This window comes from Pelecanus crispus, chromosome 4, assembly GCF_030463565.1.
Source record: "Pelecanus crispus isolate bPelCri1 chromosome 4, bPelCri1.pri, whole genome shotgun sequence".
Classification (NCBI taxonomy): Eukaryota; Metazoa; Chordata; class Aves; order Pelecaniformes; family Pelecanidae; genus Pelecanus; species Pelecanus crispus.
Window position 1 is genome coordinate 46,731,992 of NC_134646.1, and position 13,253 is coordinate 46,745,244.

Genomic DNA, 13,253 nt, shown 5'->3' on the forward strand with positions numbered 1-13,253 from the left:
TCATTGTCGTCCTGAATTGTGAATTTTCTTCAAACTCTAAATACATTTTGAGAGTTGTCATAATCCAAAGTAGGAACACGACAGGTTGACCTGACAGGTTTGCAGGTATGGTCACAGCAACTAAGCAGCATCCCCTTCCACACCAATAAGGAAAAATACATATAATTTGTGAGCTCTTAACATTCTCCTGTCACTGTCCATGATGACAGCTGGGTACCACTAAAGGGAAAAAAGGCTGAACACATGGCATTGTAAATGGGGGGTGGGGAGTAAGTAGTGTTAGCTGTTGTAATCACACTATTAATCACACCATTTTGAGTGGCTATTGGTCATTCAACTGCTTATCATATGAGGGCATAGTTTATCAATAACAACATGTTCTTTTAATATACAAAATGGTTCATTTTTTTCTTGGCTTTTTTTCCTCTCTAATAAGAATTTAGAGATTTTTAATTTCACACTGTTTCTTCAGGCACTATCATTCAGTAACAATTAAGTATTTTGACTCACTGGTCAAACAGTGCAATTCACTTGTTTTAAGGAGAAAAAAATGCATTTCAGACTCAATTTCTAAATGTAAAGCATAGTAAATAATTTGTAGCATACAATAAAAGTATTGATTTTACCTTCAGAAAAAAAAAAAACAAACGTGAATTGTCTTGTACTTTCCCATTATTTTTGCCATTTGCAAATAATAAAATTCAACTGAAGAGACTGCTGAAATTATCAACCAGATACCAATCTATTATCTATAAACGTAAGTACGTATACACACAGAGGGGGCACATATATCCTTTAGTCGTCTTATGAGTATCTGCTGTGCATCTAGATCTAGTCAAGACCATAAACAATTCAAAGCTGCATTCTGTCTAAATGGGTCACTTATAATGAGAAAGCATGACATTCATATGTAGAAAGCAGATTGATCAGGGAGCAGAAAAACAGAATATGGCATCAGTGCAGAAAAATATGCCTTTACAGGCAATTTTTATTAAATGATTTGGTGAGTTCCTAAATCCTCCTCAAAAATGGAAGTGAATTCAAAATAAATGCAAAATGAAAAGTATACATGATTTAATGTGGCAAATATTCACTAGGATTACCCTTTGTGTTTGCGGTAAAGTAAAATGAGAAAACCTTGGTTCCTTTCACTACTGTGATGTCACTTGTACAGAATAACACTTAAGTGAAAAGACTAAAAACAATATTTCTCAGAGATTCACAAATTAATAAACAGTCTGCAATAATTTTAAAGTGCACCTTTAAGTGCTAACACATCACATAACATTCAGTTATTTTTAACTTGACCAGAAACAGTGGAACAGAACATGCTGTGTACGTCTTGCTAAAGCTATTTCAGCTACAACGTGCAAAATGAATTTCAGCAAAATGCAAATCTGTACAATGCAAATATTAGAACCGTAGCAAGGCTGCTTTAACACCTCACAAGACAAAAGTGGGAAAAGGGCAGAGGGAAATTTCAATACTGCCTAAATATATATAAAATATACCCCATGTCTTTGTTCACTCTGGACTCTCATTCAAGGTGTAAATACTGGTTACATTGTTAGATATCCAACTGCAACCGGCTCCAAATATTGTGTGAGTAGCTCTCTCATAGTTCACACTAGACTCCCTTGACCCAGCTAGACAAGCGTGAAAACATGAAATAAATGAGGGTTAACAAAGACTGGGCTGAGAAGCAGGCTGCTTTAAATGCTTGCAATATTATTAGTATAGATGTAACATTTGCTATTTAGATCCTTTTAATACTGGATATCAGCTGACAGTCACTATATTAATGCTAGGTGCTATTGCAGAGAGACAAATGAAGTAAATGGTATGAAAACAAAAAATCTTTCCCCATCTGCCACATAAGGATATTCACTAGCCTTACAGCATGCTGCTAAAGCAAATAAGAAACGGCAACATAATTATCTCCTTGCAAAGAGAAAGCAATTTTATCACAATACCTTTCTGTGTTTGTCCCTCTTCCATATTCTCTTCCATGGCTACCTTTCTTCACTAGAAACAGCTACAGAGAATTAATCAAAAGCTTCAGTCAGATGTAGGAAAAAGTGTGGATTTTTTTTTTCCCTGGGAAGCTCCAACAGCAGAGGCTTAAGCAAGTCCTCAGAGCTTAGCTAAGGCTCCCTCACTCTCCTTGTTTGCTTGGAGACAGGCTGTCAAGTGTAATTTCATTCAAATTACTCTTCCGTGAAGATTATCAATTTTTCTTCTCAAAGCTGCCCATTGTGTACCACTGTAAGCAGGTATTCAAATGAACAGCCTGTGAATTTTGGGGGGAAATTTGGTCTGAGCCCTTATGGCAATGACACTGATTCATAAACCTCACTTTGCATATAAAATGGAGAAAAGAAATTGAGGTTTGTATTGAAATCTGTGTTTTAAATTGGAAATAGGCTGTACTGAAAACAGATGGAGGGGTGTCCTCCTAATGGGAAGCAGACCACCAACCCATAATTCCCCCTATTTGCCACTGAAGTGGGAAAGCCCAGATGCCTGTGGGTTCTTTATGCTGTATTACTTGTCTTTCTCCCTCTCTCTCCCCCCGCCCCCCTCCTCCTCTATCAGCACATTTAAGAATAATATGACTCTTCATTTCCCTCCTTCTCATATATCTGTATCATCTGGAACTAACAACAAATACACGCTATTACCCTTATAATAGTCTAGAAAACATCTTTATAACAGTACCATTTTGTATGCAACTGTGTGTTTATACACACATACAAGGACAATTTAATACACAATATTAATTGCTACAAATTATATGCACCCTACGTATTATCTGCCAGTGTCACAGTAAACAGGAATTTAGGGGCAGTTCAGAGATTTAAAACAGTACTTGCATCAATTCTTTTTCTGATTGCTAATATTCAAAATTGCCTGTACACTTCAAATCCCTATTAAAAAAACTGGACCTTCTTAAAATGGTGAAGCACCACATGGAGGTATGTATGTAAGGAAGCATTTAAAAACACATACTGTTATGAATTTACTCGGGAAAAGCATAGGTTAAATACACTGTGAGGGGCACCTACTCATTTGGGGAGCTCTGCAGTCTGATTTGGAATGCAAATTGGACGCTGCAGTCTAGCAATAAATTAGCATTTTTGTATCTTAGTCTACAGAGTAATGTAACATCATTTTAAGACTTTCATTATTTCACAAAAAAATGCAATTAGAACACAAGTCAAATTTTTCTTTACAGTTTTCACTTTTCATCCTTCTGGGAAAAAAGTGACTAAAACTTACCCAAAAATAAAAAAACCTACTATCACTGAAAATTCATATTTACATATAAATGATAAATAGCTCATCCATTTACTTTATGCTATCTAAATAGATTGACCTAGTGCTGCCTTCTAAGTCACAAAAAGAAAAAAAAAAGCAAAGTTCTTTTTTTTGGTTGGTTGGGGTTTTTGTTGTTGTTTTGGTTTTTGGTTTGTTTTGGTTTGGTTTTGGGTTGGGGTTTTTTTTGTTTTGGTTGTTTTGGTTTTTTTTTTTTTACACTCTTTGTATATAAATCTGTTCAAATCTGGTTCATAACAGAATGATTTTTATATATGAAGTTAAATTTAGATATATAATTAAATAACTGAACGCATATTTATTTAGTCACCCAATGCATTTCCTATCCCTTTTTTCCTTTTTAATTCACCTTTCTAGGGCTCTGTTTTCTGGAATAACTGAAGAACAATGATCAGTTGTTTTAGTTCTCAGATCTAATTGATCATTTCAAAATCAACACATTGAGACTGCCTGTACACATGGAAGTGCTGCAACATCATAGCATCTAAGTGTCTTCCACATCTTTCTAGGAATTATTCCTTCAGCCAGATTAAAAAAAAAAAGGCATATCTCCTTTAAAACAGAAGATCTCCTGTGTAAGTCTCCCCTACTATATTTTCTTTTCAAATTATTTTCTTACATAAGCATTATTAAATCTTCATATTTAAAAAAGTGTCTGGCAAATATTTTACTTAGGGTGGCAATTGCTTTTAAGCTTTGTTTCTTGATAGCACCAAATGTTTGAGATAACCAACCTCTTAACAGTGATGTTTGCAACAAAGAAATCTATAGGTTGCTTACTAAACCAAATGACCTTGTTCCTTGAAACAATCATACACACTTTGTTAAAAAAAAAAAAAAGCATCCAAAAAAAAAAAAAAAAGGCTGGAAAGAGATAAATGGGAGAGGATACAATAAAGATTGTACAATCATAAGTGACATAGATAAAGTGAATAAGAAACAACTTGTTCAATAAAGGGAGAGAACTGCAAAGAAAGTAGGCTCAGAAGAAAACTAAGGCATACTACACAACTTGTACTTAAGCTGCAGAACTTGTTGCAGCAGAGCCTCGTAGAGGGGAAAAAGAAATAAAAAAGAGCAAGGAGAAAGCAAGGAGAATCTGAGTCACAAAGATTCATGGATATGAAGATGCACCTCTAGATTAGGAGATCTGTGAGCTGCAAATTATTGGAGAGTTAGAGGAATATTTTGTGGAAAAGCTGTATCTATTTCTTACTCTACTTCCAAGACAGTCTGCTTTTGGACACAAACATATGAGATGCTGGGCTGAATGAATCCTTGATCTAGTCCCCACTATGGTCATTTTCACATCAGGTTTACATGCAACTTAATTTTCATGATAGGATTTTTAACTTCCTAAAAAGCCTACACTCACATGTCAGAGGTTAAGATGAAATCACAGTAACTAGGTGAAGCAAAGTATAGCATTGCCTAAAAATGGCTTGGAGCTTTCCCCCCACCCCTTGCAACAATCTATTTTTCTGTGTAGATATTATTATCATAAAGGTACTAACCGGTCCTCCTGTTAAACATCAACTCCTTCAAAACACACGAGTGTCCAAGCTCCTTCTTAAGAGGACTCTGATTAGTTGCAGGTGCGATTAACTTGCCATCCATTCACAGCTTGTGTATGAGAGATTTTATGTCAGCTTCCTTCATATTTAGCTGCATTTATTAACAAATTAATTTTGAAACAGAAATCTGCCTCATAGATGTTTCTTTAAAAACTGTTCCAAGGGCCTTTCAAGATGAAAATATTAATAGGTGTTAATCCTAAAATCAAACAACAGAAAAGTTCTGCAAGTGTTAAGAGTAACAAACAAAATCAGAAAATGCCGACTTTATGTGATTTTCTAAGCAGCAACCACAGAGGCTTTCTTTCCTCAGAATACTATGAAACATGTTTACCAGCAGTGATATTCATGTTACTTTAAAGCCATACCCAGAAACTACCCAAGCTGCTAACCTCTTTCTGGACATGCTTCTGGCACAGAAGGGAACTATTTCAGTAGGAACTACACACGAGTGTCTAAAATTCCCTCTTAATGCAAGATGAGATTATTGGTGCAAGTGATCATTGGGCAACCATGCCAATTGTAAATGGCAAAGGCAAGACAGAACATCCAGCTGTATAATGAGGCTAAATAAACAGTTAATCAAGGGAATAATTGGAAGCTGATGACATTAACAGATCCCCTGGTATCCATTATGATATTATGAAATGTAGTTGAGCACTTACAGCTTTAAACAGTATGACAAGACACCTGAATTTTACTCTCAGTTTTGTATGGCCTTCAAATCAGTTTACCACTCCATCCTTCAATCCTATTGATTTTCAACTACATAATAATGATAATGTTGTGGTGTAATGATGTCTTGATCAACACGTGAAAGCATAATTTAAAAGGGCAATGTTATTTATGTTGCTAATACTAGCTCAGTAACTGAGCAAGAAGAATCAAAAGCCGGCTTGAATTACCTCAGCTATGCTGCAACACTTCGCCTATGACTGCATGAACAAGTTGTGATGGATCTGGAGAGTGAAGAAATACCCATTCTTTGTGTTTCAGGGTAATTCACTTTGGACTAATGCCCTTCACGGGGTAATTCACACAGACTGACTGCCCTTTAGGGGTTAGGGTGGCGTAAGGTGCACTCCTGGAAAGCATGTTCTGGTTTCATTATATGAAAAACAATTTATGTTCTTAGAGAATATTCTGTGATGCAAACCAAAATACAGCAGGTGGGGAAAACTGGGATATTCACTTTAAAAGCTCACTCCTGAACTCACCAAAACACTAACGTAGATGCACATGTAGTAATTATTTTATGAAAATTAAGCAGCAGATTATGGAAATCTGTGAGAGGCTCACAGAAAAATTAAAATTGGATGATCAAATTTTATATTTAGAGTGCTCCACAATTAATATTTATATTTTATATTCAAAATAGAAAAATAACTGTAAAATGATGGCACAAGATATTTAATCTTTGGAATATCCCAGCAGAGTAAGGTTAGAGGAAACACTGAGAAGCTTTAAGACTTCCAAAATGTGTCTAATTGCCTGTTCTGGGATGTATATTTCTTATTTACAGCTTCACAAGATACTTATCAAAATAAACAAACAGCACATGGTCCATCCCAGATTTTAACTCATGCCAGACATTCACACAAGTGTCCAGGGAAAGGAAAATGCTTAATGACATGAAAAATTGTCAGAATTAGTGGGGAAATGGAATGTTAAGAGAGGAAGAAAGGAAGCAGAAGGTAAAAATGTAACATTGCTACAATATTATTGCTCATCCCAATGATGGGATTGTGTATAGCTCAATTCCCAAAATTTATTTTTCTGAGGAAATTACATTCTTCTAGAGGAACAAGGTACCAGTTTAAAACAGGCAGTTATCAAAGAAATAGCAGGATGGTCATATGACCTAAACGTATTTCAGAATAGGCCTTCACCGGATACGAGTGAGACTATTACTACTTCAAGAAATATTTGCATTCTGACTAATAATATCAATCATTGTTTTCTAAACAGAGAAAAAAAAGAAGTGATATACAAACACTGAATACTAAAAAAAAGAGGTTTGAGAGGTTATTACAATTCTATTTGTGCTCAAGTCTGGATGTTACATTTGACAGAAGTATAATGGACATCCTTTCTTTAACAACCTTAATTTATTCTCATTTCTTTCCACATCCTTCTATAGTCTAATACTTCTAGCAACAGGGATTTTATTGAAGAGGGGAGTGTGAAGGGAACCTCCTTTCATATAGCCTCATTATGCTCTATGTAATCACTAATAATTGCTAACATCATTATCACGTTCAGAAAATTAACCTCTTTGCAAAATTCTCACCTGGTTAAAAAAATTTCTTCACTGAGAAAATCTTTCAGTACTGCGTATGATATCCAGCCTTAAAACACAACAGATAAGAATTTGTTCCTCTCAGTACTGAAATACATATTTCATATATGCTGCATCAATCAAGAGGAGAAAGATGATAAAAAACTGATTAATAGGACCTCTGATTCAGAATCCCAATCTTAATATACTTCCAGACTATTATCTGTAGCTATTGGAAATATTATCTATAACTTAAAACCTTCAGTCTGACTAGATATGTTTCATGATTATTATCAGTAAAGTTTTAGTTTTGAAAATAAGTAAAATTTTCCAGATTAAAAAGTTAACACTGACAATACTAACCCCCTAAAATTCTGAAGAACTTGAATCATTTTGATAACTAAAAATAAGAAAATTATGCCTTTTTTTAACAGGCCAAGTGTGAATTAATAGCTTTGGGAACAAAAGTAGTTGGCCACATTCACAAAGGATACTGTTACTCATCCGGTAAGCTTTAACTCTGAAAAGATGTTGATGGTGGAGGGAATAATGGAGAACAGTCAGCTGAACACGAATGCCAGACAGTAAAATTCAGGCAGATCCTCAATACCACGTTTATACCTAAGGGATTCTAAATTGTATGGCTAGATTCTCCACAAAGACACTCTAAGTCTCAACTCTAAGCCTATAAGTATATTTAAAGCCAATGGCAGCTGGCTGTTCACATCTCCTTTCAAAATTGGAGACCATGCCACAAGTACAGCATTGCAATCACCCAACAGAACTCTTTTGCCCCTCAGAGAGTGTTGTGGGTAGTGGATGTACTGATAAACACCCATACTGATGTGTATTGGATGTACTGATAAAAAAATAACATTTTACAGGGTAGCATATACACACACACACAGTTCTAGTTGATCCTGCTTTTATGAGGGGACTTGGACTACAATATCTCCACGGCTATTCTCCAACCCCAACCACACTGTGATTGTATTCTAAGATTTCCCACTGGTGTAACTATGATTGAAATATTCCATATAGTTTTTGGTGCCATCAATGCAAAGATGCTGCTGAAAACTGGAGGTACTTCAAAAACTGGCCACAGACATGATTAAGGAAAACATCCTTTTTAAAAACTCAAAGTGATTAGTCTGGTAAATTTAACAAAAAAGTTAATGAGCATCTACACTACATCAAAGTATCTACAAGAAAACAGATCTAACTGAAAGCTGTTCAAGTTAAGCCAGTATTGCTGGAATTTGTAACTACACAAATTAAGAACAGAAATTATATTCAAATTTTTCTTCAAAACTCTAGAGAAATTTGGCAAGGTTGGATTTTTGAATGCACAAAAAAATTAAATCAAGATCTGATATTTTCCTAGTTATACTTTAGTTTAATTAGGTCATAGGAATTCTCTGATTAGTTCCTGCATTATGCAGGAGTTTGGACTAGATGACCACACTAGTCCCTTCTGGTTTTTTAATCACTTAATTAATTAAAGCTGTAATTATATTTGCTGAGAGATTTCATATCTTAATGTGCTCTGAGATTCCCTTGACTTCTGTGGTCTTTGTACACCAAAGCACTCATTCAAATAGCTTCAAAATTTAGAGGTCTGATATATGTAAGATTTAGTTACAGCCAACACCTTTTCTTTTTCTTCCCTTCCCACCAGTCTTTTGGAGTAAGTTGCTGACACACTGTGATTAAAGATGTTATTTGCCCCACATGCGACAACAGTATGTGTATCTCCCTGTGTGGCTCTGTTCCACCAGTAATATCAGTCTATTAAAGCATTCAAGTTTCTCTTTGGCTCTGTAAAGTCTCTCTCTTGTGTTCAAAGTTTGAGAAATTTCTGAAAGCACCTTTTGATGATTTCAAAAGGTTGTACTTGGTCTAACCCTTTGTCTTGACAAAGACTACGTCTACCTCTAAATTACCAGCTGAGAAGGCAGCTGGGCACAGAAGAATATGCAACACACACACACAACATACAATTAAAGTAACAAGAACAAGTAAATATAACAGTATGGAAAGAAAGAGGCTGGGGGGAAAGATAAAAATGCACAGATGAGAATGCACCTTTTTTCAAAATGGTTCTCACTATCAGTCATATCTTGGTTCTACTTAACAGAAAGAAGAGTGACCATTCCCACTGGCAAAGAGCAGCTTCCCATATGAGATGCTGCTTCGCATTTTTACAACTGAACTCATGCTCCCTCATTTCCATCACAGTTCAGTGTGTGCAAGTGTAAGCAACAAAATTCAAGGCAGCATTAAAACACAATTATCCTTTAAATCTTACCTCAAGGTTCACTATTTTTTACCCACACCCTGCCTACAAGATTCAGATGAAGAAGTTGATTTACACTTAGTGACGGGCCATCTCTATATTCTTCTGCTTTCCACTTCAGGTCCCAGTTTCTCCACATGAATCACAAAACAGAAGAAATAGCCAAGTTACTGCACATTTACAGCACACAAACCACAGAACAGTAACCTACCCAACAGACTGCCTGCAATACCTCAGTCAGTCAACTTAAAGTTCTCTCTTGATTATTCTGCAAGTTGTAGTTTAGACATTGTCTTTGTCACACAGTATTCAACACAGAATAGTCTTTGCAGTTAAGACTTTTGGACATCATAAAACATAGAATCGTAGAATGCTTTGGGTTGGAAGGGACCTTGAGGGATCATCTAGCCCAACCCCCCTGCAGTGAGCAGGGATTGAACCCGTGATTTTGGCATTATTAGCACCACGCTCTAACCAACTGAGCTAACCAGGCTGGTCATAAGAATAATAATCAGGAATTACTAATGTTTGGCTTTCCACACTATGGAGTGAAAAGTCATGTGAAATAAAATGAATGCAAAATATATGAATGATACATACCAGATTTTAAAACAAAAGTCCATGGGAAAAATTCTAATGATCTTACATAGAGCTGAAGGTGTTATTTACTCTTAATAGAAACTCAGAAAACACAGACATGAAAAGTGTTCTGACTTTCTAAACTGTTGCTTTATAGAACTATAAAATTAATATATTACTATTTACATTTCAAAAGAAAGAATACAATCAGTTTTGAGAATGTCTAATTTACAGTGATGATTTTCTCGTGAGAAGAGCTGCACATTATGGCTTCTTGTTAACCACATGGAAACATTAATGAAAATTATGCATCTAAGACCATCCACGCATCATAAAGTGCATGGGAGGCATAGGCAGGGTGCTGAGGAGATCATTTTGCTTCAGAGAATTTTCATGTCAGCTAAGGGAGAATGTTATGGAAGATTCAGCTGAGCTTTATGGAATATAAGAAGCTAGAGAAAGAAACAAAGAATAGAACAAACAAGATGCCCTTGCAATGGCAGTAAATATTTGGTTGCTAACGAGTTCAGATGCCCCACTGCAGACTCTTTTCTTCTAGGTCTGGTTAGGGAGCAGCTACAGTAGATTCTTTGTGTGGATGCCAGCTACAATTTTGCTACCACTGGCCTTTTCTCCAACTGTATCCATTTCATGAAAGCTCTGAAGGGAATAAGGAAGGAAAAACAAGCCGAAAAAGGGAGATTAGCAGTAGAGTAAAAAAGAGTAATAAACAAAAGTCTGCTAGGTGTGTCCTCCCACTGGCACAAAAAGCTCAAGGCTTATGGAGAACTGTGAAGCTGACAAAATCATAGATGTTTAATGTTTATTTTAAGGTCAAGTTTAGTTGCCTCTGTTTATTTGTTAAAACTGGAGAGATTAAAAATATTTAATTTGCAAAATAATGACAGTTAAACTGTGCTTATAACAATTTACCAGCAAGCTTTTTACTCCTTAGTATATCCCCTAATGAGCAATGCATCACTGTCTCTGATAGCCTGCATGTGACAAATGTAAGGAATCTAAAAGAGGCATCATTGTCATTCTCTTAGACTAACTGTCATGACAAAAAAAAACCAAACAAAACTTAACTTTCTTGAAAAAAACCCTAAGAAAAAATAGATTGCATGCTTCTAACTCTGTTAGGAGAGACAGAAGTTCTAGAGATGAACTGGACCTATATATATATATGCTTGTGTGCTTTATGTAAGTATATATGTGTTTGTATGTATACATTTGTAGATGTATACATATAAAACACACACACATGTACACATATATACTCCTGTGCAGTTCTATTCAGTTGCAAAATATTCAACAAATGAGACCTTTCTGCAATATGCACACCTAGCAACAAAAGGCATGTAAATCATGTCCTAACAGAACATGCACTAGGTGCTACACACCGCATCCTTCACCCCACCCCCTTATCATTCCTAGAAAATCAGAGAAAATGTTTTAAAAACCATAACTGAAACTGACTGTTCAATTACAAGCTACAAAAGAACAGTTTATAAATATCTTCCATGAGCACTGGTTTAATGATGCTAGTTCAGCAAACTCCCTGGATCCTGTAATCTCTTTTTTAATCTCTGTTATATACTTAGTGCCTTTGAAAGGATCAAAGTAGCATACAATATCCTTATTACACAGCAATGTTATACAGGACAGGTTGGAGGAAATAAGGATTAGGAAAAAAAAGAAGCTTTAAGTGGCACATTTTGGGTGGTATTCAAGCTAAGATTCCTTTACAAACTCTAATTGCAATCTCTTAATACAACATGATTAGAGGATCTTCCTAATCTGGAAAACTAAATCACATAAATGGATTGCAGATCAGTTTTCAGATGACAAAAAACAAAAAAAAGTTCCCACAAAGAGAGGAAAAGCTGTTGATTAAAACATTAAAACACAGCAAACCAAGCCACATTTCCTGAATTATCACCTTTACTCTAGCACAGGTAACGTGGTTTGTGTTTTAGCTATCAGACACCTCTAGGTCTTCTCTGTACCTATTAAAATCTAGCGTTTCAAGAAGGGAGGAATTGTACTCTACATTGTAGAAATTTCACCAAATAAAAGTATCACAAAATATTTTTTCCCCTAATCCTTGGATAAATAGAATAATTTTAAAGCCAACACTTACTCTGATGAGAGATTCTAGAGAAGTTTACTGGTCTGTCTCTCAAACTATGGTCCAAAGCATAATTATAATGGAAAATTCTGGCTGAAAAAAATATCAGGATTTTTTTGTTATGTTATTATGGTCATGACACTTATCCTACTAGTACAAAAAATTGGATTTTTTGTTTTACCATTAAAAATTCAGGTGCGGGTCACAGTAATTTGAACACTCCTTAATTGTGCAATGCATTATGAATGTGAAGGTTCTTTATGTCTTTCTGAATCTGTCTGCTAACATTGTAGATCATTAGAATGCATATCTGCTTCAAAAACTATTTTATAACCATTTTAAAAACATTTTGTATACTTATCATACAGTACCTAAAAGAAGTGATTTGAGATGTTCAGGTGTGAAATAATCATCTGCATAATTTTTTTAAAGGACAAGTTTAATAAAATACTAACACTAGTGTGCCTTTTTTAACTACCCTGCACTAACAAGATATTTTATTCGTTTCTCAAACAATTATTTATGATACCTGTAATAATAATAGGGATCAAAATATCATACCTTTGAGTGTTTTGTTTATTTTAAAAAGAGTGATTTACATATATCCAAATGCAAATATAGTTTTGCCCTGAGTGAAGACATTGATAAACCAAGCAGATCAGTATGGAAGGAAAACAGTCAGTGAGACACTGTAATACTAGGTTTCAAAACATACAGCAACACACACAAAAAGCTATGACAAGACAGAGAAAAAGAACAAAGAATATCAATCATTGTTTCACTCAAGTTCAAATGGAGAACTGTGTAAAAACAAGGAAACTTGTTAAAAAGAAATGAACAGGACACCTAAAAAAACCCTAAATCCTCACAGAAGGCATAAAGACTCCTGAAATTCACTACACTGGAAGCACAGCATGCACCTAATATAAAGATTTGGGAAAGGGTGGAAGCTGGCATGGATAAACATGGGATTTTTTATGACTAGCAGATTTTTTCCCCATGTTTTTCATCCTTTAAACAGGCTTTCATAACTTATGATTTCGAATTTGCAAGATCCAC

The 13,253-nt window shown here is 35.2% G+C and overlaps 1 protein-coding gene across 1 annotated transcript in view; it reads right to left on the bottom strand.

The window, feature by feature from the left end:
• The window catches only part of GPM6A (glycoprotein M6A), a 130,210-nt gene extending 129,306 nt beyond the window's left edge, over positions 1–904 (bottom strand). The window contains exon 1 of the mRNA XM_075709036.1: positions 843–904. Within this exon, the coding sequence (XP_075565151.1) occupies positions 843–904 (62 nt within the window). The remainder of the gene's footprint in view (positions 1–842) is intronic.
• Between the last annotated feature and the right edge of the window lie 12,349 nt (positions 905–13,253).